Source organism: Onychostruthus taczanowskii, unplaced genomic scaffold (assembly GCF_017590055.1).
Source record: "Onychostruthus taczanowskii isolate IOZ18803 unplaced genomic scaffold, ASM1759005v1 scaffold4, whole genome shotgun sequence".
NCBI lineage: Eukaryota > Metazoa > Chordata > Aves > Passeriformes > Passeridae > Onychostruthus > Onychostruthus taczanowskii.
The window spans coordinates 10008305-10034436 of NW_024501459.1; the positions used below are offsets into that span (position 1 = coordinate 10008305).

General features: G+C 39.2%; 1 protein-coding gene across 10 annotated transcripts in view; it reads right to left on the minus strand.

The window, feature by feature from the left end:
* EYA1 (EYA transcriptional coactivator and phosphatase 1) overlaps positions 1-26132 on the minus strand; it is a 145154-nt gene that overhangs the window by 56446 nt on the left and 62576 nt on the right. For 5 of the 10 annotated variants that reach the window (XM_041412695.1, XM_041412705.1, XM_041412703.1 and 2 more), the window contains 7 exons: positions 25895-26022; positions 24000-24062; positions 13630-13710; positions 11703-11772; positions 11152-11297; positions 6980-7117; positions 321-403 (listed from right to left, as the gene is read on the minus strand). In XM_041412695.1, the coding sequence (XP_041268629.1) occupies positions 321-403; positions 6980-7117; positions 11152-11297; positions 11703-11772; positions 13630-13710; positions 24000-24062; positions 25895-26022 (709 nt within the window). The remainder of the gene's footprint in view (positions 1-320; positions 404-6979; positions 7118-11151; positions 11298-11702; positions 11773-13629; positions 13711-23999; positions 24063-25894; positions 26023-26132) is intronic. The other 5 variants (XM_041412696.1, XM_041412698.1, XM_041412701.1 and 2 more) reach the window with 5 other exon arrangements.

A 26132-nucleotide genomic window follows, 5' to 3' on the forward strand; every position in this document is an offset into this window, starting at 1 on the left:
TTGAGCACGTATGCTTCCTGTACTGGATGCTGTAGGACCTAAAACTGTGAGGCAGTAAAGCAAAATCTAAATTACACATAATTTATTATGTCTTCTCATACAAGCAGTTTATTAGACACACTGCTGAAGATGTGTGAATAAGAACATCAACCTCTGACAATTAGTTCTAAGATGACAGATTGAAGAAAAACATTTATAGACTTTACTTTAACTTGAAAGATGACAATTTCTTTCAACAAGCTATTTAAGAGCTACATTTTTTCAGTGGAAGAGAATTCTAAGTTTGCCAAAGTTTGCTGAACTCCTATTTACAAATTTACCTGCTGTGAACTATTAAATCCAGTAGAATTTGTGAGTGAATTATTTCCTGCATATATTCCTGATGATGTTGTAAAACTGCTGCCTGAAATGAAAGGGAAAATGATGTGAATTACTAAAACAAACTATTGGAAAATAACTTCTATCACACAATTATATCATAACATTATGGCATATTTGTAATATTTCCCATATGTTGACCAATTCAGCTCTGTAACATGTTAATACTTAGAAAGTGATAATTCATAGTTCTTACACTCTGTGTTTCATTATTACAATAAAAAAATCCCCTTGAAATTTAGACTGGAATTCTGGACAGACCTCAGGTCTGATTGAAAATTCGGCTATTGCACCTCTGAATAACACCCAGCACTGTGGAAGTAAAGAGGGGTTTTTTTTGTTTGGTTTTTTTTGTTTGTTTGTTTGTTTTTTTTTTTGTTTGTTTTTTTTGTTTTTTTTGTTTGTTTTTTTGTTTTTTTTTTTTTTTTTTGTTTTTTTTTGTTGAACAGTGGAGGCAAGCCTTGTCCCGAGAGACACCATCCCCCCTTACGAAATCCCGGTGGATCTGTTTCTCCTGCCGCCTTTGAGAACTGTGTCCTTTCCCCTCCCTGAGCCTCAACCCCTCACAGGAGCAGCAAAAGCTGTAACTCCCTGCTTCAAACAGCTCAGTCCGACTGCAAAGCCATTAGGACTCACTAATCGATCAGAGACAGCCTTGGGCTGCAAACCCTTCCTCTTTTGACAGAGTGTACTGGGCATGACACAAGAGGGAAAAGAGTACCTCTCTGAAAAGGGAGACCCGAGACGGAATTTAGCCCAGAGACTGAATTACTGCCTTCATCTCCCTCCTCCAGCTTTCACAAGCCACCAAAAATAGACAGATGGGGCTCTCGTTTAATACCCAACCTGAGAAGCTGTTCCACTAAAAGGGCAACAGCCCCCTTTCAGCTGTCTTGCCCTCGCTGGCTGTAACCCAGGAGTGACACAGCCACCAGCTGAGACATATGGATGCACAGGGTGAAGCTGCATAAGCCACCACAAAGTCTGTAATGAGGCAACCTATTGAACTCATCCAGCAGGAGAGCACCAGTCAGCACAGGGTATTAAAGTGCACAGGTTGTTTACAGCCTCCCTCACCACCAAAATCTGCCCCAGTGCAAAGATATACAGAGACCTTGGGAGTAAGACTTGCAGGTGAGCAAAGGAGACAAGGAGGGATGAAAACAGGGAGTCAGGCATACAGATGCACCAGTCCTCTGATGTACCCAACACAACTCAATTAACAACCAAATCCAAAAAGAGGTTACTCATTGGGAGAAGCAACATTTCTTGCAGATCCAAAGAGGACAGAATGCAGGCAGGGGTCCATACTTACTACAACCCCTGAAGGACATCTGTGAGCTATTTGCTTTTCTTAAACAAAAAGCCACCAGACCCACATGTATCGTAGCTATGAGAAGTCAGAAGGAAAAATATTTAAATGTTTTGACTTCAAAAGTTACTAAAATCACATACAAGTTAAGTCTCAAAGAAGTAGATGAGAAGTCCAACAGCAGTGGGAGTAAAGGATGAAGCTTAATGTATGAAATTACTATAAACATTTATCTTCTATCTTCTATTAGTGCAAAATCTCTGATTGTTGATAGATGCTACTAATCCTGTGAACTAAAATCAGATTACTTCAGCAGAAGAGTTGACATCCAAGTTTAGCAGATAGTACAGATAAACAGTACTAATGAGAAAAACATGTTTTAAATTTAATTTAAAATTGGAAAACAGATGTTATTTTTTTTTTTCTTATTGTGACAAACACGAAAGCCAAAATACATCTGAAAAATATTTCAAACTGCAAAACTTTGAAATAACATTTCATTTCTAATAATGCTCTGGCTGGAAAAATATAAGTCACTGTGTCTCTTCTTATTTCTGTGGGGTTTTTTGAAGATGCAGTAATACATTCAAATCCAGGTTTTAAAGGTGCACAGTTTGAGCCACTCTAAAGAGATATAAAAGGCCTCTCATAGTTATAAGTAAAAAAAACCCAGACTTTGTTTGAGGAACACATTATCTTTCCTCAGAAAGTCTGGAAAATAATTTGCAAGAGCAAATGAGAAAAGTAATTACATGCCAGCCAGCATCTCTCCCTCCCAGACAAAGACACACACACACACTAACATGCAGATCTCTCTTTCATCTCATGGTCAGCACTGGCTTCTATGGAGGAGGGGTAAGGGTCTCCTAGACCGTAACAAACATGAAGCAGGTTTCTCAGAAACAGCTCTGTGGGCCACCCAGAACTACAGGCCTTAAGTTGTTTTTAAAATACTCATGATTTTTCAAATTGTTTTTTAAATATTCAGCCATAACATGGCATAGAGCCGCTACCCTGCCTTAGCTGAACAAACACAAAAATAAGAATCGCCACAAAACATACAAGATTTACTGCCCTAAGTTGGCTGTCTACATAGCTTTAAAATGTGATAAAAGCTGTAAATTGCAGGTCAAAGGTCTATTTTGCAAAGAGCTCTGACCCACATTAAAGCTGGGAATCCCAGTCAGCGTCGGAAGGCGGCCGGCCCCTGCTGGGAGTAGGGCGCGCTCCAGGTGCGGGGCGCGCCCTGTGCCGCCGCGGGCACGGGATAAGGTCCTCCCCCGTGTATTGGCCACAGAAGCCCATTTGCTTTCCTAGCTCAGTCTCCTTGCCATGGGCTATGTCTATCATCAGGGTACAATGTATGTGGCAGAAGTTTAGTGCAGCTCTCTTGGGAAAGCCTTAGACGGCCAGATGGGCTATTTAAGCTCAAGGTTTCTTCCGTTTGCTTACAGTGTTTAAAAATCCTTGGCAAACTCCCCCTTGTTGTCCTAGTAACTGCTTAGCCATCCAGCACAATATTTTTATACTGTATAATAATAACCAAATACCTTAACGTTTACTTTTTTACGGCTGAATTCCCAAACCAAAGGGATAGTTATTCTCTATCATCACAGCCTCGGTAACTAAAGCAATGCTAGCGCTCATCGCAGGTCTAGCACCCTTCCACCAGTGGTAGGGTCCTCGGGTGAAGGGTACAAGCCATGCTTTTTATCACAATCAAAGGAGACCCAAATAAGATATTTGCAAATGGAGTTCTTTCCTTGCTGTTTCCCCCAGCCCTTCTCCACTTCATTTATCCTCACTGTGCAATCCTTATAAATCTGCCAATATAGGAACAAGGGCCCATTCCCACAGCCATTAGTCATGTAAGTGGTCTTTCAACATCTATGAAGCAACTTATATGAAAAACAGCTTAAGGAAGACACTCGTTAAATAAAGTAAGGGGGAGGGGGGAGTGGGGAGTGGGGAGATGGGTCGCAGAACTGCCTGAGTCCTCTTCTCACCCCCTCCCCTATGCACACTTCCTTATTGAGATTATAAATTTGTGACAAACAAAAATCCAATTACCAGAATAAACTTAGCAAGGAGTCAGTCACAGGCAACAATTCTCCTTACAATTTTCATAAGTTGGCAGCCTCTCGCCCCACTATTGTTCGGTGACTAATGATGCTGTAATTTTAGCAGGGTCAGGAAAAGCACTGGGTTTAATTGGCTGCACACGCACCACGAGGCAGTGTCTCTACATTGCAGGCAGACATTCATCCCAGGGAGAGGAACCAGAATTAACTCCAAAGCTTTGGAGCACGAGGTAACCCCAGTCAGGGAACATGAGCAGGACAACTGCAAGGCCGCTAGGAAATCCCCTTTGCCGCAGGCAGGAATGCCAGCAGGGCCCCGAGCCGCTGTCATGTAACGCTCGGCTGCGGAGTAGGTTGTGGGATCCATTATCTCCATTTAGCAGCTCAGCAGCTGCACGCAGGAGATGAAGAACAGTTATTGCAGGCTATGACAAGGCTGAGGCTGCAGCCTGCTAGAGGGAAAAGGGAGAATAAACTCATTTTCCTCTCTGGAGGTTTCTGCACAAACAACTGAACAGCAGCAGCAGTAATCCCATCTTCTGTCATGAGAATCAATTTTGTCCTTAAATAATAGTTGAAATTATGAATAGGTTCTCTTTCCAAAATTAAATCAGGGAAGAGAAACAAATGTTCCTGTTTACTTTTAACAGCTGTCCAATCAAAAGGAAGAATTAGAGTTGTTTCAAATACACAAGTTTACTTAATGAAAATATTACAAAGACATATATTCTCATGTGCAGTACAGACATATATTGTCAAACATTTAACTGCAAGAAAGACCTGTTCAGAAATATTATTCTTTTTTACTTAGCAACTAACAACTCCACCAGTCATTTAATTTGAAATATTCTCCTTATTTCCAATCTGATGGTCTCCAAGGTTTCAAACACCAGTCCTTCCCTCACCCACACATTGTGCTGTTTATGAGCACAAAAGAAAGGACATACACACCACAGGGATGCTCCAAGTCTGACCTGTGTCTCTTCTGCTCAAGTCAGACTGTCAGTGATTCACTGACTTCCACAGGTGGGTAGCTCTCAGCCCAATTACAACCCAGGCTAAGACCCCCCTCCCCACTAAGCCCTGCAGACAATTCCATCATTAAATCATTGCTTCTGATCCTTTTCCTATTAGAGCTTCACAACGGGATCATCTTTAACATATTTCTTTTTGCAGTATATTTTAAGATCCTTGCCTCTCAAAGTATACAGATGAAATGCTTTCCAAGATGTTACTGTTCCATCTCTTGACAACTGTCACCATTTGCTGAGCTTGAAAATTCTGATCTTATACAAATTTTGCATATAGCGAAGAAAAAAAAAGCAATACCGTTTATAGCAGACTCTGTGCAGTCTATTGACAGAGTCCTAGCTTTGCACTACTAATGCCAGAATTCATATTACTTACAGCTTTCTCTTAAAAATTTCCAAGCACTCTCTACATTATCCTTTGCTGCTCCCTCTTCCCTCCCTCTACTGAATGAGTTTCCCACATCTGCAAAACTATTTCCCTGTCCTCCCTAAAATCCCTTTTTATTGACATCCCTCTGCTCGAGATCTTTCAAAAAACACCTTTAGAGCTGTTAGATAACCAGTATGGGGTGCCAACTGTTTATTATACATAAACAGTGTCAGCTTTAGTGTTTCATTAGGCTCTTCTAGTCTGTGTGTTTAATTTTAGCCTCCAACTTCTATGGACTATATTTTTATTTCCCTGTAGAAGTTAACACAACAGGAACCCAGTATATGACCGTGGCATGAAGGCACTACTGCAATAGAAATTATAAGCAGCACAGACATGATTTTTCAATCATACTATTTCCTAGCAACTGTGAATTATCACTTCCTTAAAAGCTGAAATGTTGATTCAGAAGTTCATTTTAGTTGCTGCTGGCAAGCATTTTGAGCTTTCTCCTACAGAGAGGTAGGATTTTTGGAGGGGGGAAGGTGGGTGTGGAAGTAGGTGTGGAGGTGTGTTTGAGTTCTTTTGCGTAGCTGCCTGCAGAAAGCAAAAGCAGTAACCTTGTTTGGTTATATTTACTCTGATGAGGAGAAGATCCTCACTATTCAGCATGTAGATGAAAATCCATGTGCTACTCTGGTCCTGTCCCTCTTGCTTGTCAGAGGACTATAAATCAGCAATATTTGAGAAGCCAGAGGGTCACTTCGGCCCTATGGAGCTACTCAACACACAGTTCAAAAGGAGATTAAAAAAAAATGCACCAAAAAACATCTTTCTTGTGTCTGAGCAAAGGACTGGATCAATATATCCTTAAAGGTGTGGAACAAAAGCAAAATCTTATTCACTTAGTCTCTGAAAGCACTTCTGCCTCAAGACATTTCATGGAGCATTTACTTGGTGGCACACAGTTTAGACTGAGCTTGATAATATATAAATGTGCTAAACTTATAAAAAAATGTGGTCCATTTCTGTGATTGATGACTTATTTCAACAAGTCCAAAATCTGCAATACACCTCGTATCTACTGCCAATCAGGGTGAAAAGGCCTGCAGCAAACATCCCAAATTAACTATTTCTGCTAAACAAAGATTTTTTTAAAATATCCATTAAGTGGTGAACAATCCAGAACCAGGCACACCCAGTGACTTCTCAATACAGAAGAGGGAAAAGGAATTGGGAGAACAAGGTGGAAAGACATTAAATAAACTAAAGAGGCAAGTACAGCTACAAAATATAATTGATAATAATAGCCTGCACATACAAAGACTTACAGCTTTTAAATAGACTTCAAAGAAACAGACTTCAATCATTATTTAGCTACCTCCACAGCTGCAGTAGGTATTTTTATCTTCTTCTCCCTCCTCAAACATGCTCAGGTGTCAAATTATATTTGGCACTTCCTAAATTCATAATCCTGTCACGTTTTGCAGGACTAGCTTTGTCTCATTCACTGTTTGCTAAACTACTGCTATTCAGAGATGCATTTTTTTACTGTAACAACACTAGAATATTTCACTGTTTAAAATTTAATGAAGCAAGGGTTCTTCTAAACTGCTGAAAGCTGGTCTGTTGCTCCCTCAGCAAAGGCAATCATCATTTTATCTCCAACTGCAATAAAATCAAAGTGCTCAAGCAAGCATTCATTTTTATTCTAGGAATATACCAAAATAAGGAGGAACCCCCCCCCCCCCCCCCCCCCCATAGTATTAGCTATATCTAATGAATAGTAATATCTGTTTATACAGACCTTGCATCTGGTAGCTATAGGGAGCCTGTCCAGGTTGAGGTGTGCTAAAGCTGGCACCGTAGCTGAGAAATCCTGTCTGTCCAGGTGACTGGGACTGTGCCAATCCACCTTCTGTCTTGATGCCTGCCCACAATGCACCTAAATCAGTTAGTGACAGCAAATCTATTTGTTCATATTCAAACAGGGATGGAAAATAAAATCACTTAATTAACAACAATTTTAACATATACCTACTATTGCCTGAGAGAACAAATATTGAGAGCATACAAAAATTAATGGGGTAAGGGCAGTCTAAGAGCACACTGAAAACTGAAGTTCACCAGGGAGAGGTTAAATTCAAAACTGTGTTTCCAATAACTGCAAAAGAAATTTATACATGAACAGGAAGTTGCTTTATTCCTTTTTTCCTTTCCTGCCAGAGGCAAACTTTTCCATATATTCATGACATTAGGCAGAGGCAGATTAGCAACTTCATATGATTTTAATGAAGCATAGCATAGCCAAGCTCTCCTGCCATCTACCCACTAATGACATAAATGAAAATTACATTGTATATTATTCCTACATGAAAATCACACAGCTCCAATAATGGTTTTTTTAAGAATTAGAAGTGGATACAGAGAATTAGCAGTATTAAGTGCAATGATGATTTTTCAAAGGTAATTAAACATTAATTCAGTTCTTAACAAATAAGCACCTAAGAGACAGGAACTGTTTCTAAAGCAATCTCCTGAACTGGGAAAAATATAGCAGAGTCATTAATCTACACTGGCAGAGAAATCCATTACACACCACATTACTCTCTCATTTCTAAATTTAGTTATAAAATAATCCAAAGTCTCATCAGTGAATGACATGCTGCCCAGTTTCAGTGATTCTTTTCTCAATTTGTAAGACAATGAGCAAGCAAATATCAGTAAGCAAAATACTGAGGAAATGCACACAATTCAGCCTCTGTCTCTTAGTTTTAATTATAAGGTTGTCCTAACATGAACTACCATTTAAAAATAATTATAGCCAAAGGAATGGAAAAGTGATACAATACTCTTAGGTTTCACTGTAGCATTCAGTGATAACTCATTGTTCAGAAACCAACAATATTTGAACTGAATTTACTAAGTGTGAATTAGTAACATTCCTTTGAAAATTACTGTTAATCTAAGTTCATTTCCTGGTTGGATTTTTCTTTAGACAATATTCAACAATGTTTCAAGGTAGGAGTGGGCTCAGAAATTATTGCATTGGCAAAACTTCAATACCTCCCTATAGACAAATGGCAGCATGTTTTCTACCATCTAAGTAATTATTTTTCAATTGTTGCCATTAATTAACCTCAATTCCTTCTGCCACACCTTCTAACTGCTGAGCTAAACCTGTTTGCTTGTTTTTCCCTCATGCTTACTTGATTCTTCTGTTTCATGTTACAATTAAGCAGTTCGAATGGCAAATGTTGACACCTCATTTCCAAGGGGAAACTCCTGCTGAGGATGGCTTGGTATCAACAATCCCTATTTGCTGTCTGTTTAAGGACTTCTGAAATGCTGATTAAATATGGCTTAGAGAAAGTTTAACTAAATCAAGCATTAAATTTCTAGTCTAAATTTCTCCTAGCAGCCTGATCCAACTCTCCATCTCAGACGGAGCAGAAGATGATCAAAAGCAGCAGTAGGAGGATGCCACTTGAGTGAAGACAACTTGGCACTGACATGCCCTTTTGCAAACCTCCATGCTATGAAGAGCTTTTCATCTCCTGGGACTTACTCTCACCCTTGCTCTCATCTCCAAAGCCTTCACTCATCACTTGGTGATCCCTTCTCCCAAGTCTAATGTACTCAAGGAAGTGGGAAGGGACAGTGACACAAGAGGACTGCCAGGATCTGGAAGGTAAAGAAATTGGTAAGCAAAGCCTTTGCTAGATGCTAGTGCTGGAGCAATCAGGAGGAAAGAGCTTCAGGAAATTCTCCAGCCTCCTCAGGGGCTTTGCAGATGAAGCAGAGCCAGGAGCCCCAGGGCAGCAGCTGTCAGTGGCATTCCCCTCCACCCCCCTTCCTGCCTGCATGGCTGTGGAGGTGGGGAGCTGGAAAAATGAAGAGGCTAGAGGTCTCTGAGACAGCACCTTCCCAAACTCTACTCTAGAGAGAAAACCTGAGGCAGGCTAATACAAAAACTCACAAATACTCTTTCTTCTAGCAGACCCAGAGTAAAGAAACAAAAAGAAAGAGGCCTCAACTCAGTTTTTTCCTTTCACATAGGCATAAGTCTTCTCCCTTTATACTGCTGTAAGATTTCTGCCTGGATGAAAGAAAGGCAAGACAGAGGGTACATGGGGTCTAAACTGCAGATCAAAGAGTAGAATTTTGGCTCTAAGCAAGGCTTCAGCTCATGCCTATTGCAAATGAGTGCCCTAATGCTCCCCAATTTCATTTGGGAGCATAGATTACATGGCATGCCTTAAATATGCAAAAAATATAAGTTAAGTCCGAAAACTTTTTAATATTTATTTGCTTTTAAATATTACTCCTGTAAAGTACATCAGCAATGAGCACCTTAGCACCAGCCACAAGGCACAAGTCTGAAAAGAACAAAACACATAAAAATTCTCTTGGCTCAGGAGCTGAGGATTTCAGTGGTCATAAGTAGCTCTGCAATGTAAAACACTGCAAATTTGTCTGAAGTCCTAGGCATGGGGGATGGACTAGGCAAAAAACCAAACCAAAACAAAAGAGCAGGCAAGCATGTTAACCCCCACAAGCAGTTGCCAAGTAAAGCAACTCTCAATTACAGCTCCGACGACAGTGAGACAGCTAAACTCAAGCAGTGAAATCAAGGCCTGGCTGAAGTCAGTGGGAATTTTAGAATTGACTTCAGTGAGGTCAGAATTTAATCCAGAGGAACCAAGCAAAAAACAAAAAAGTCACTGTTTGGGCTGCCCAAGCCTAGCAGTCAGCCAAGTATGAAGACGAGGTGTCCACAGGAGAAACAGGTCAACAAAAGCAGGGTGGGGAAAAGGGTTGTCTGTTATCATCCCCCCTGATCCAGATGGAATTAGCAGATGAGCTCCCATCAGCAACAGGAGCTCTTATTTGTGTCCAAGTCTTCCCACCTCATAGTGTAAGTTTAAAATATGAGCATTTGAACTGAAACTGAAACATCCAATAGATACTTAGAAACCTATTTTATAGTAAAAGGTAAAATAGTGCATTTCTTTTGCCTAGTCTTCACCATAATCTGTCATAGGGTATACTTGAGATCCAGTGGATTTTCAACTTGCAGACTTCAAGATGAGAGATTCACCAGTTTTGCACTTAAAACTTTTAATACTTTTAAAGTGGATAGCTTATATGGCAAGTTCTGTCCTTTTGGTATAAAACTTACATTATCTGAATGGATTTTTACAAAATATACTGCTCAAAGCATGTGGATTGTATATTTTTAATATATTCCCCCAGAGGAATATAAGACCTATTTTCTAATAATGCATCCTTGCTGCTGCACTGTTATGTGGTCTGCCAGCAGACAGTCTGGCAGGAAAATGGTCTCACCCATGGCAGCTTGTTTTTAAATTAAATTTTTTGGGAAATATTTGCTACTTAGTACTATCTTCTTCATCAGGCAGACAGAGCTTTAGTGGCAATTTACCTCAATTTTCACCTCCAGGGAGTTTTAAACCATTGGAAAAAGAGGGGTTTTTTTTTTGGATGGAGGCACATTGAATCAGTTTTTTTGCCTTCTGAAAATCAGCACAGCCTTGCAGATTCATCTGGGTTCTAGTAATCTGTACCAGCTGAAATTCAGACTTTTACACCCTGCTGTAACCTCACACACTGCTGGGGAGCAGAGCCCTGAGCGAGTCGCCAGGGGCTGGGTCTGTGTCATGGAAACCCTGAGATCTCTTTTCCCATTTCACTGCTGCATTTTTGATGTCACCAACAAGAAGCTAATGATGAGCCTCTCCTCACAACCCCAATATGGGTTTATTTTCTTGAGTACCTTTTTAACTCTTTAATACATAAATTAAACATCACTCATTCCAAGGTGAGAAAATTAACAGCCCTTCACAAGAAATGCTCTAGAGCACAGCTGTCCCACTAAGCACTCACCTAAGGGTCACACAGGCTTGATCTAAAGGAAATTTACCTCAGGAATAAAAGATCCCAGCCGGGATTTCTTACCATAGGAAGGGATTCCGTAGGGCTGGCCAGGCTGGGGGTAAGTGGCATAGGCTGTAGCTTGCTGCATTCCCGCTGTAAACTGCGTCTGCCCATAGGCAGCCATCGCTTGTGAAGACGGGGTAGGGAGAATATGTGGGTAGGGTCTGCTATTGATTACAAGTGACAGAAAATAGGACAGACACTCCATTAGACAGACACGCATGTACTTATTTTTAGCCTTATTATAATCCTGCTGCTTCATTAACACATAATCATAGGCTGTGCTAGACAACGGAAACTTTAAGAGACAAAATAAGGAAGAAATAATAAGAATAATAGAATAATAAAGAAACAATAAGAAATTGATAATAAAAGAATAAGTGAAATACGAACTTTACAAATATTTTTCAAATACATTCTTAGCATTTAATTTTTTTTTTCCTTAGAAGCTGCTGCAGTGTAAATTATGGCTTAACAGATGGACTCAATTATTATTTTAAATGAGGTTAAAATCTGCCTATTCCAGTTATTATTATTACTACTACTATTATTATTTTAAAAAGATATCATACTTGGAAGGGTAAATCTGTGGTGGGGAGAACTGGTGTGTTTGTCTTGGGCTGAAACCACTGCTTCCAATTGCTGCACCAAGGAGAAAAGAAAGCATACAGAAGTGTAAATACACACACCAAAGATAAATATTATTTTTCCTAATAGAATTTCAGAGAATTAACATGACTTTAATTAAATTCAAATATCATTGATACCTTAGATAGAAAATAATATTTTATGAGGAACTATACAGGAATGCTTAACATTAAAATCTTGATCGCAAATCTCAAATACTAAATTGCCCCTTTGTACAATTCCTGAGCCACAGTTTATTCTTTGGTTGAACACAGGCAACATTTACAATGCAAACAACCTATTTCCTAATGGAAACATTTCCCTTCATATTTTCAAAGGATTGCTGATATCTCAAGTGCAACATTTTATTAACTTTTAGAATTTTTAAGACCTACATTTTATGAAGGAGCTTTATGCGTGCCTCGATTGAAAACACATGGCCCGCTTCAGAGCACGTGCCTCTTTTAAAAAAAAATAATTCCTATTACAGACTATGTATTACCTTATTACACTTCTATTTTCTTCCCCTTATCTGCTGTCTAAAATGCTTTCAGCCCTTCAAATCAGTATTGCAGAAGGCTGTCCACTGCTAATGGAACAGGTGAGCGGAGGAGGCTGCACCGCGAGCCGCTCCCCGAGCAGCCCCAGCACAGCTCGCCCCGGTCAGCATCTCTGGGCGCTGCTCAGAGCGTGGCAGCTCTGCTGGCCTCCTCTGCTCAGGATGATATTTTTGGGAGCCTTTCCCTCTCTGGTTGCTCTCTGGGTGTCACTTCTCTGCTCGGTCCCAAGGGTGGGCTTGGGAGCCTTTGCCAGGAAAGGGTCAGCAGCAGGTTATGAGACTACTGTAAGATCAGAGAGCCCGAGAAACAACAGGCCTTATTGCTAAGTGCTTGGAAATAAACAAGGCACACATAATTACCCCTCACCAGCTACCCCCTTCCTGGCCAGCTACAGGGAAAATCCATCATCTTTACACTCTGGGAGGGAAGCAGGGAGTCTCTTTCTGTGCCTTCTACATCCAATAATTTTTCTTTTCTGTGGCCTGTGAGGCTGCAGACATGCCAAGCGTTACACTCCAACCTTTACTCAGATCACCACAGATGGATGTAGCTACAATTAGGTACAAACTGTATTTTCTTCTTTCAGAGAATTAAAATACCTTAGAAACCTTTCTTTGGGCTTTCAGGCTTGATGCTTTCAAACTCAATAGCCTGTGCAGAAAATGGAGGCTGTGACAAGACTAGAAAAGGGCTTGTCAGACCAGGAGTCTGACTGGTTGTGAGATGTCAAATTTTGCTACTACTGAAATGTAATCCCACAATATAGTATTAGATCCTTTTCTGATTTTATTTGCACCATAAAACCAATGTGCTAGAAATACCACAGTTAGTCCACAGGTGTGCAAAACTGAGCAAATACCTTAGCACCTTAGGTTTTTCTCACAGTGTTTGTATCCTGTATGTCAGAAGCTAAGATGCATTTGGCTTCCTCTAAGAAAAGAAGCCAGGCAAAAGAATGAATACTTTGGTAATAATAAATTACAATAAGTGAGGAAGACCTACCCCCCAGTTAGAATAATAACCACAGAGGCATGTATGTTTATTCACAGAAAACAAAAAGTAATTACTTTGGGCCAGAATACTCCCTAGTGAGACTCCCACCAAAGACATCAATGGACGTTAATAAGCCTGATACTGTAATGCTCCTTACTTGGGGAAAACTCCTGTTGACTTAGACTAAAGTGTACAGAAATTGGCAAAAGATGGAAAGTACAAAAGGCTTTTTAAGAGAGGTGCATAGGTTTAGATTACATGGGATAAGAAAATAATAAATGAAAAAATGCTGAGCTTAAGAATTTTGTTTATTCCTTACCTGATCCTGAGAAATTGTCTAAAGACCCGTCTGTGGTAGTAGTAGTAGCGATCTCACTGCTGTTCATTGGTTCTGTTTTAACTATAGAAATATAAACAGAAGATATTCTATATGCTCCTAATACTCTTGCAGGCACATGCACACACACTCACTACAAACACAAACTCAATAAAGCAAAAATCTGCCAAAAATGTTCTAAATCATGGCTATCCATATTTTGCATTTGATGTATTTGTGTATACAAACAGTGCAAAATACTGGCAGCTATGATTTACACATAAATATAAGATGATCAATAGGGTTATTCCTGTCCCCAAGGAATAAGAGCCACTGTAACAAACCAGAAGTCCCCATGCAACTCTCTGCACCTGTCCTGATTCCTCTTAATCCTACAGACCCAACAATAAGGATCCACATTTAGATCAGGTCTCACAGCATTTACAGACTTGAAAGACAGCAAATTGAATAAGACAAAAGAGGAAATAATTTTTAAATGGTTTTCGCCGAGGGCTGTTCAAATTTTGCTTCCAATTAAATAATTTTTCAGAGGAAAATTAAGGATTTGTGATGAAGTAAAACACTTTTCTTGTGGTGGATTTCTCCTCTCAAAATGAAAACCAACTTTATACTCAACAACCCTGAATAAAAAAAAAAGAGGACACAGTCCTCACCAAATACTTCAAAGAATGCTTTTACATTTTATCCCTCTGTACCCACAACGTAACACAGCTGTCTGAGCGTAAAAAAGAAACAGACCAAGAGATTATTGCCTGGCTCATGCTGATTCATAATCAATAATCAAATAATGACTTTTAATAAAACCTCAAGTAAAAAACAATTTCCCTTTCTGTCACTCCAGTGCAACAATTTCCCTTTCTGTCACTCCATTGCAAAGTCTGTAATGTTAAGATCAGGACAGTATCCTGATCCAAAGAGCAAGGATGGGGCTGACTTGGCATGGATGCAAAATAGGCACCAATAGCTGCTCTCCATACTGTTTGTCTATATATGTGTGTTCAGGACTTACAGCCATCCCTAGCAGAAACCTTTGGTACCGAGTTTGAAAAGGGTGAGGCAGAGGCACTTCCCTCTTTTCACAAAAGACCTTTCCTTTCATTGTCAGTCCACATTCCCACATTCTTATTTCTGCATGTCTTATTTCCTTCACCAAGCCTCCTCCATGGAATTTGTAAGAAATCTCTCAAGATTTTACTAATTGCCCAGTATTTTCTTTTGTCTCTCATACATGATTTCTGCCTGCCAGCTTGGGAGGTCAATGCTTAGCTGCACACAAAACTCTGCTGTGTCTGCATTAACAAGCAATGCAGTCCATTTAGGAAAGTTTCATGAAGTGAAATGGTTGGGGCAGAGGGCCCAGTGTCCAGACGTTGGGAATTTTTGAGAGCATTTATTCAGCTTGAGAACATGAGCTGCACTTCCGCAAAGCAGCTTTTTTGAAACAAGCGAAGTCCAAGAGACTCCCTAATGGGAATTAACATGGTAAGAAAAGGTGGCCACGAGGTTCACTCCAAAAGTGTGCTCATTATTTGAACCCTAACTCCATTACAAAGGTATTACTTAAAAACACAGCATGTAAGTTATTCACCATCCATTTAGTGACTAAATACTGAAAGTCTAACACATAGATACAATGAAATATTTATTGCAGAGTGTCTATCATAAGTAATTTTTCAGAAACATTTTTTACAGCCTGTTCTACAGTTTGTCAATCTAAATATGAAAAATTATAGGATCTACATTATCTTCTGCCTCTTCTTAAAAGTTATCACAGTTACATTTTACAGTCAGACTCATGCTTCTTTCATAGACTACTCCAAGTTTCCCCAGAATCTGCAAGTCTTCTGAACCTAATTTCCATAATGCAATTGTACTTTGGGAATAACAATGAAAGACGCTTTCCTCTATGCTGGTATCTGTGGTGAGGAAAAAGAGAGGAAGATAAGACAGATCCACCTAACCTGGAGTAAAGGGTGGAATTTTTCAGTATATGCTTTCTCCAAACTCTTCTATATTGGAGAAACAATATTCCATATTCTTCATTTTTGGATCACTGCAAATTAGCAGTCTGAGGACTACGCTGAACTGCCGCACATAGTATAGAGAAGTATAGTGTCAGTTGTTCTAAATAAAAAGCAGCCCTTCTGAAAAGGACTTGGGATTTCTGGAGGATGAGAAGTTAGGTGAGAGCTGGAGATGTCCATTTCCAGCCCAGAAAGCCCAACTGCATCCAGGGCTGCATCAAAAGCAATGTGGCCAGCAGGGAAGGGAGGGGATTCTGCCCCCTGCTCTGCTCTCTGAGGCACTGCTGGGAGTCTTGCATCCAGCACAGGAAGGACATGGAGCTGTTGGAACGAGTCCAGAGCAAGGACACCAAGATGACTGGAGGGGTGGAGCATCTCCCCTGCAAGGAAAGCCTACAAGAAAAATGGAGAAGGACCTTTTCCAAGAACATGTAGTGTCACGAAAAGGGAGAATGGATCCAAAGGGAAAGATAGTAGGTTTAGAGTAGATATCAGGAAGGAATCCTTTACTCTGAGGGCAGTGAGTCACAGGTTGCCCAGAGGAGCTGTGGCTGCACCATCACTTGAAATGTACAAGGACAGGTTGGATGAGCCTCTGAGCACCTATTTGGACCATTGTTTAAGATACCATTTTCAGAAAAACATTGTCAAAATGTAATTTCCATTTCTATGACTAATGAGCAATACTTCTGTGCAACACAGTTTTAAACTGAATGCTGTATGCTACACATACTACTTTTAAAGGTACAGGAAAAAAATTAAATACAGTGCAGTGCATCTTCATGGGAAGGAATTCTAGTTGCTGACTGAGGTGCTCACCAATTTTTCATTAAAATGTTTTGTTTTCTCTTCTCAGCTTCAATCTCCCAAATATAAAAAAAAACCCCCAGGATATAAGAAAGAATATTCCCATTATTCCTGGATCCCTGGATCTGGATACCTTGGGTGATAACAAATATGCCCTAGAATGCTGTCTTTAGAAACAACCACAACCTTAATGAACCTTTGTGTCACAGATAGCTGGGAATTTAATAAAGATGAATAGGTACTGAAAAACTTTTCATTCCCCAAGCATTTTAATCAAAATGCCTGAAAATTGCTGCATATTTCCTTCTATCAGCTTAAGCACATTTAAGAGGATAAAATCTTCCAATACATAGAAATAAACTGAGAAGAATAGCCATGGGTTTGCCTGTTGGAAATATTTACATGTTCTCTTACTGCAAAGGAAGGTCTCTTGTTTGTCCAAGGCAAAACTGACCTACCACGGAGCATATTTCACCCCAGAACCAGAGGGAAAGAGAACTGCAAAGGGACTGCCTAAGAACACAAGTCTCACAGTCTATCCCAGCAGCACATGAGTCATCTATAAAGAGAGACATATGGAGCTGTCCAAGGAAGCCAGGCTTTGGGCGGGCACAGATCTGGCCCTGCCATGTGCTGCTTACGGGTGCTCTGGAGCTCAGCTCCTCACATTTTCCATGGCAATTAACATTTCTGTGACATGTCCTAAGCTTTCACAAGATGACACAGGGAAATGAGTGGGAATATTGCCACATCCAGACAACACATAGTGCAAGCTTGCCAGTAGCAGCCAACACCATGCTCAGTTGTGGCAGAAACTGTGGAAAGTGACACAGGAAAGCTCCCATTTCTGCTGCTCCTTTATCAAAACTGACCTTCACAGAGGTGCAGAATCATCAGACTTGAATTCTAGAGACAGACTCTGATTTAGCAATGTACTACTAAGTTTTAGTGCCACCCAAACCACTCATGTAATAGATTAGAAGTTCAAGAAGTACACTAATGTCTTTTTAACCTGCTGCAAAAAGTTAGTGTTTATTTAGAACTAGTGATTTAGATTTGGTTTATATATCAAGCAGCTTAAGAAACTATGTCAACAAAGAGATTTTTTTCCCCTCATTTTTTGCTTGTAGTAATTTTTGAGATTCTAAAAATACTTTAAAAGAAACTGTGTAAGTAAACACACAGAACAGTTGAAAAAATAGGAGTAGCAGATAATAGCACAAATGCTAGCTTGGAGAAAAAAAGCAAAAAAATTCATACATGTCACAACTGCTAGTCTAATATTATATAGATTGCTAAGATTTTTCTTCTAAAGGAACTCAGAGATTGCAAGTGCAATGTACCCTGTTTTGTCAGCTGTATAGCCAAAGGTGGTTAAAAATTACTTACATGGCAGTTTCTGAACTCTATTGAGAGAGAGAACTTCAGACCAGAACCCACAAGTTCATGTGGTTCACTGGCCAAGTAACAACTTTCTGAGTTCACAGCTTGTCATGCAGTTCCTGGTATAAATATCAGTAAAATGTTGTGAGGAATGAGATGCTGGCTATTTTAAATAAGGATTTTGAGACCTAATATTTGGCTACTTCTAGCACAGAAATTGTAGGAATACTTCATAAAGATTTGCACATTCAAGCAAAAAGTAAGGTTTTAAAATATCTTTTAAAAGAATTGCTTTTATTACATTAAATACATATAAGGCTTGCTCTATTGAACTCATCTTTGTTAACAGCTACGCCATATGCATTAAATCAGAATAGAAATATTGCAAACATGTCAGACATTAAACAGGTTTTAATTTTGCAGTTTTAAGATTGAATTAACACCATGATGTTATATTCTTTGTATTTTACAAAAAAAGTGGGAAAAATTAAATTATTCTTGGCTGACAGCTCTCATTGTTCATGGGCTACAAGAGACTCAACAAAGTGTGGTAGTTATTTTCTTTATAGACATACATAAAAACACAATCTCTTGACCTATTTTGGCTGGCATCTTCAAATAACAGTAGTAATTAAACACCATGTAAGTCTTGATTAAGTGCTTTATGTATAATCAATTGCTATTCACACACTGTTTTGCTTGACATCATCCTCTTTCTGTACTCACTATAGAAGCCCAAAGTTCACCCAGAAGCACAAAGATAATTTTTACTAACAAGACAAAAATTCTATCTTGAACCTCTAAGCTGATTAGATTTCCCATTATTTTATTCAAACAACCCTCTGTTTGTAGTGAAGAATCTTGCAATTATAAAAAGTTTACAGGCTATTCAATTACACTAATTCATATCCAAGATATTATTGTCTCTTTCTATCACAGATTATCAAATCATCAGCTTCTGACCATGAAGCCTGATAAACTTACTTGTTACTGCTTCTCAAAGAAGAGAACTCTTCCTGAATCTCATTGTCTGGAAACTACCAGAAGGTAATTTCCAGCCTAAATTTTTGTATGGTTTTCAAAAAAAAGTCCCTGCTCAAAGCAGCACATTCTAGTTCAAGCCCAGACTGTTCCCTGCTTTCCCCTCCTCTGATGTGAGAGGCTTCAAAACTTCTCCAATATTTGGGCTGTGGTTAACACTTAGGTTTTACCACATACACCCCCAAGACTCTCATCTTCCTCTTATGCATTTCAGATGAAAGAGCTTTAACATCCTTGTACCTCCTCATCTAGCAGTAAAAACTTTAAATTTACAAAGAAATGGTGTCACTGCTACAGTGCAAAATCAGAAAGAAAATTCAAAAACATCTGGATAGAGACAAAGGTGAACAGTATTTGCAGCTGCTAAGCAAGATTCGACTTGGATTTTTATCTGACAAGTACAGTCATGGGTTAAAATTCACTGCAGCTGGGAAATGAGATTATCTGAGTTAAATTAAGGTTCTTATGCCTTCACACTCACATGTCCAATTATACCAAATATTTGTATCTCTCCCCTGCAAATGGAGGCAGCATATATCCAAAACCAATCCTTTTAAAAGTGTCATGGACTACTCTATTTCCTTTTTTCTTTTCCTCTTTTCAGTTGGGAATCTGACCATGTACATGTTAACAATTTGCAGTGTTCCCAAACAGTATTCATATTCTTTAACCAAAGCCAGACAAAATGACCACAAGACATCACAGGCCCAGTCATTAAGGGCAAAGAAGGCTGTCTTCACTGTGTCTGGGAACATGGAGATCTTCAAGTGAACAGGAGAGCAGCATGGGGAAGTCAAGCCTGCTCTGCCATTTAGGTGTACAAGACACAACTCTACCTCATGAAGACAGAAGCACAATGACAAAGCAGGTGGGACTTTTCATAAATGGGAAATAATATGGTCTACATTTGGCCAGTGTCTGAACTCCAGGACTGACAGACCTAAAGCCAAATTCACAAAGAGAGATAGTGCTAGCTTCTGCTCCCCTCCAGCTAGCACCAGCAGCACAAATTCCCTAGCTCATTTCATCAAATCTTGTGACACAGGTACTTCACTCACTGACCAGGAGTCAAATGACATGGCTAACCCTGAAGTGTAACCAAGATTCATGCTTTTTTATCCACTTGTGCCAAGCAAAATCCATCAGAAGATTATAAGGTGCAAATGCAAATGCTACATCATCAAGCCACAAGTTTCAAGTGGCTAAGGCTCTTCAAATACTACCCTATTAAGGTGTGATCTTTGACTAAGATGTTCTACTTCTGTTCCTTCTGCAGGTGCACAGTGACAGCTGGGGCTGGATTTCCTTCTCATCTGTGTTATTGCCCAGGCATATGACAAATGACACTTCACATGACATTTTTGTATGGAATCACACAACTGTACACACACGTGCATAACAGGCTGCTCCCACTGGAAAGACACCACCCCTAGAACGATGTGTTTGGGCTAGTTTTCAGAAAAGAAGTGGACATCCTCACAGGTCCTTGAAACCCCATAGCCTGGGCACAACCACTCTGGGGCCCTTGGACACACTCAGAGCGTGCTCTCATACTTCTTCCACTGTCTGAAACAGCATGTGTTGTGAACATTTATATGAGAAGCTTTCAAAAATAAATGCTTTTAAAATAGTGGTGCTTCTAAGATTTTCCTTTTTTTTTTTTTTTTTTTTAAAGTAATTTGTCATTTGGAGTATTTTGTTTACCTCAAATGCCTGGGGGAACCAGTATTGCTATTCACTTATTACTTAAAGGAGGTCCTTTCTTTCAGGAAAAACTTATGGAGGAAACTGAAATAGAGACTCTTTCAAAAATGGATGGACATACATATAGAAAAGACAGTAAGTAAATATTTATTATCCACTCTCCTCCCCAAGACCTTGCAACCGGAGTTGCTCAACTGAGTCAGCAGAGAAGTGGACAAGTCATTTCACTGGCCAAATGCCTATGAAAGAGGAATAATGGAGCATTATGCTACATGTGCTCAGGACAGAAAGACTCTTGGTGAAGCAGAAGAATAAAAGCACAGGTAAGAGTCTAGAAGAAAGCCAATGTAATACAGCAAAGAAGAAAAGGTGAAGAGCAGGGAAGAAAGGATAGTCCAAGTCAGCCCCTTGCCGTCACATAAATCAGCTGTATCTGATTTTTATCCTCCAGAAGTGACATCAGGTGGAAGATCCTTACAAGCATCTACAGACCCCTAGCTTGCTTTTGGGAGCCCAGGACCCCTGCAGTTTTTGCCTCTGGCCAAACAACAGTCCTCTTGCACTCTTCTGGGATGAGTAAAGAAGTCAGCATCCACAGCTCTTGATGCTAATACCCTACTAAATGGCAAATATTGCATCTACCTTTAGTATGCTATTATTTCAGGATGTCTAAATACAGAGGTATCAATTACAAGTTTCATACCATCAAGCTCCTTAGTGCAAACACAAGTATAGAAATTTCAGCATACATAATTAGCAGGAACTCCAGAAATGAGTAATTAAAAGGTACTGGAATCCAACCAGAATCATCAAAAAAACCATTATTTTGTCTGATTATCATCACCTACCGCAACTTTGTATCCCAAAGCACACAAAAAAACCAAAGAATATAAAAAAATAGGAATAAATTAAAAATCAACCACTGCCAATCTGAATTGCTTAATTGCAATACTGAAAGACTATTTTGAGTGCTACAAAGTATTGCTAGAATTTCAAGAAATATAATTTATAGAAATATAATTTACTTAGAGAAATCTACATCACATGCCATAAAAATGACCAGCTCTACCCTCTCTATAGATTTTAACATCTTACTCCCCCATTACTTTAGGAAATACTGAAAACAATTTTTTCTCCATTCTGTAATACTGCAACTTGACAGCAAACATACCACACAGTGCTGCCTTTTGAAACCCCGAAGATGGATTTATGTTCAGCAGACTTAAAACAACCTTCTTAATGGCCACAAATCAGATAGTCTCATAGTGGAGAGCTTTGACTGCCTTTGTGTCAGATCTCATTCTCATGTTGCAGCAGGTACTTAAAGAGTAAGAATCATTTTTTCCAAAGCATTTTTGATGTCCAACTCCCTTTGAAGCCTCCCTTCCTATGTATCTTTGAAAATCTGATCTTCAATTTGTTATCCATTTTCCCTTCCCACTTGATATGACAATGCTTTCCCTCCTTCCTTCTTGAACACTCAAATAAAAGGGCAGTAGCAGGTCTGTACTGCTTAAATGAATGAAGAGAAGTTTCTCAGAAAATAACAGCTCCTTCTCCCAGTCTTCATCTATTATTTTCCATTTCAGTTGCATAAAACATCATCATGATGGGCCACAGGCTTCTGTTTCTCACTCTATGCTATCCATCAGATTTGATTTACATTCTTAAGATAAAAGTAAAGATCACCGTAGGCAGAAACTGGGAGCAGTGGTCTGCCATGGAAAACAGATTTCCTACTCCTTTCAAGTTTACTGATTACTCACGGCCTTTCCCCTCTAAAGGGTATCTACCAAAGTGGGCACTGTGTTGGAAAAGCCACCAGCTGTCTGATAAAACTTAATGAATGGCAATTTCATGAGCTTCTGTTGTTATTGTTCCTTTAACTCCTTCAGTATCAACCCACCATGGCAATTCCCTGGCAAAGAAGATTAGAGATAAGGCAAAACTACGAACATTTTGATCCCTACTCCAGTAATTTTTTTAAAGAGATTTTCTTAGGCAAGTTATACAAGGCCATAATTTTTATGGTGCCCAGCGCCTGCTCTTTTCTACAATAGAGGGCATGTTGTGAAAATACTCTTAAAGAGAACAGGAAAACCTCAAATACTGTAGTATTTATATAGTCAGCATCACTTTGGCATACTATGCCTGATTTTTCTGAGTGCTTTAGCCAGACATTTTAGTCCTCTGCATTTGATCCTGGGAAATTTCTGTCTGGTCAAGGTCTATAATTTCCTTGTTACTTCCTCATCAGTGAAGACCATGCTGCCTGGCCAAGAGAAGAATTTTGCTCTCTCAAAGTGAAATTAAGCACACAAAGAGTTATTATACATAAGCTGCACGTAGAGATTAAATTCAGACTCAATCACACAACTAAATCCCCATTCAGTGTTTTGAAAACTTACAGCTAGTTGTGAAGCTAAAAATATTGGCTAACAAAGTGAGCTATCTTCCAACCACATCCTCCTGCAGAAAAACATCAATAGAAGACAAGTCTGAAAATGTGCCTTAGAGGAATTAATGAACATTTGTTTGAAATGCAGCCATTTCACTTTGGGACAGGTATTTTTTTTTCCTTTTTCTTTCTTCTTCCCTTCCCCTCATCTAGTGAACATATCCTGTGCTTCAGGGTATGGAAACCTGTCAAAATCACACCCATAGTCAAATCAAATTTAACATATCTTTACAAGATATTTATAACATGCAAATACCTAGAGGCCCTTCTTCTCAGTCACATGAAGATCTCTTATGCTAGGGAAGGAGGGTTCTCTCACGTTAGTGAGAATGTGTGCATGGTAGAAGCTGATTTCACATATTATATTTGACATGTGAAGATTTAGCAACCCACATCTCCACTCCACGTGCAACAAACAAGCAAACCACATTGCAGCATCTAGAAAGAGTTTGGTGAGCCCTTACAACCACATCCTTACAACCAGCCACTCCTGTCTCAGCAGGATTCTGCTTCAAGAATCCCAGAAAAAATAATTTTACTTCAACCTTCGTTAAAAAAAAAATAGGAAACTTTGGCTTCAATCACTCCACTCCTTTTTAAGTCTCTTTAGCAGCTCAAGGAGCCTAACAAAACATTTTCTCAAGATAAAACAGATTAGCAGTAAAAATTCCACCTTCAGATTCTTAGGCATCTGCTTCACTCACAAATTTTGTCTCTTGGCACACATCTCGTTCAGAAATAAATTTTTCTACTAGTTTCCTTGAAAAACTTTCCCTTCTTTGTCACTTAAGAGCAATCAGAGACAGGAATTTTCAAATTAGAGAGCTGAGAGCAGAACCGCCAAGCACAAGCTGTCTCTCAGGACACTTTGGGAACAACATCCGCAATCGCATGCTGAGTGCCCACGCCTGCTGCGCCCACTGCAGCACCCAAACCTGCGGGGCTCTGTGTGCTAGGGCTGAGCAGCCAGTCTGCAGTGCTGAGGAGGGTCATGTCACCTGAGGGAAAAGGGCAGACAAAAGAAAACCATTTGGCTTCGACTCAGGAGGCAAACATCTATTGCAAGTTACAGCTTTCTGGGTAGAATTCACTCCAAATTCTTCTAAACTGGAAAGTTCTAGTGTTCTAGACAAATAAGTTACCATGGTTTAATTGACTTCCTTCAATAAACTGATACCTATCTAGAAGCTGAGATATTATTTCCAAAATTATTTTCTACCTGAGGTTAGTGCATTAATAGATACAACATACACCTCATTTCCTGATGAAGTAATATTAAGCACTTCTCACAGTGGATGCACACAGCCCTACACGTCGAACAAAAAGTCAAGTCAGACGATGAACATCTTTCAGTGTTTCAAGGAACACTCCCTATTTTTTTTTTTTTTTTTTTTTTGCTACAAAAGAACCTTCACGTTATATAGAAGGTAGAAAAGCTCATGAAGTTTACAACAAAGGCTTCTGTGAGGTAGAGGAATTTTAATTTGAAAGGGCAATTTTATTCTGTACCAAAAGTGGTCTATACCTGGTAATATGATATAAAAATATAATAACATACTTGTTTATTTTAAAGGAAGAAGATTCATTTATGGACATAAAATATTTTCCTGTTTAAACTCCATGAGCACAGTAAGCACTTTAGTTATCCTTTAAATAGGTGTGGGGTTTTTTTAACAGCTTAATATTTGATTGAAGCAATACTTTTACAGCAATAGCAAAAAGTAAATTACACACAAGTCTGGCACAAGTCCCTGTTAATCTGATAACCCATAAACTGTCCCCACTACCAAGGACTCCAATTACAATGAATAACAAAGATATGTGGGGAATTGAGTGGGGGGACAACATCTGTTTGATTGGCATGTGCCTTTCCTGGAAAAATGCATGTCCATAATCCTAAAGAGTTTGACAGCACTACTACAACCCAGTTCTCAGGAAAAAAAAAAACTCATATCTTTGCTACAACAGTTGTAGCAGTTTACCTACACATTTACACTAAAGAGCAATACTGAACCTGCATGACTCTGTCTTCTAGTAATGCATTAAGTCTCTGTTCACACAACTAGTTAAATGTCACGTATGATCTTTCCCACTATTTCCATAGAAATGCTACAGGAAAGAGCATTTTTTGCTGCTTCTTTCATAAACTCTTCTGTGTTTCATTACATACATTATTATATGTATTATAGATGTATTATATTACTGGCAAAGCTGTTAGGTTGTTCTGTTGTTAGTATTCTACTGAGAACAAACATAACTTATCAACTGCCTGACTGCTTCTTGAGAAATAGGTATCAGTTTACCCCATTGAATTACTACACCTGTTTGAATTTTGGCCACTCCATCAGAGCAGCAAGCTAGCCTGGGGAACTTTCAACACTCAGTTTTATTAGCCTACTTGACAAAATTCTCATAGCCTTAGGAGCTTGCAGAAAGTGAGAACATAAAGAAATACCAAAATAGAAAAAAAAGACTGAAAAATTACATTTTGTACTATGGCAATTGTAAACACCTACTTCTTTTCTCTCATCATTAAACGTCTTTTTCAGTTTTTTGACCTTTTTTAATTTAAGCTCTGCACATACTACCTGCTCAGTCCACTCAAACTCCATGAAAGAAACATAAATCTGTAATGAAAACTATTGCTGAAACTTGATAATAGTAACTACTGATAAACATTGAACATTGCCTTTATGTACCATATGAATAAACACGGAACACCTAAAATAGTAAAACATTATATAGCTTGCTGACTGTAAGAACACCAAAGCAAAAAAGGAGAAAAAACAAATTATGAAACACTGAAAAAAAAAAAAAAAAGCTGGCTCACCTTCTGTGCCATTGGGTGTCATGGAATTATTATTTATATGGGAGTTATCAAGTTTTGGACCACTGGGGGATTCACTACTACCACTTAGTCGTCTGTGTGGGCTGGCTAGATCCTGCATTTCCATAGACCTGAAAACAAGATGCAACTCGTTTTAGTGACATAAGTCATCATGAATTACAGACGAACTGCCTTTATAAGATGCAGCCTGCTATTTACCAACATCCCAGAAAGACTTAGC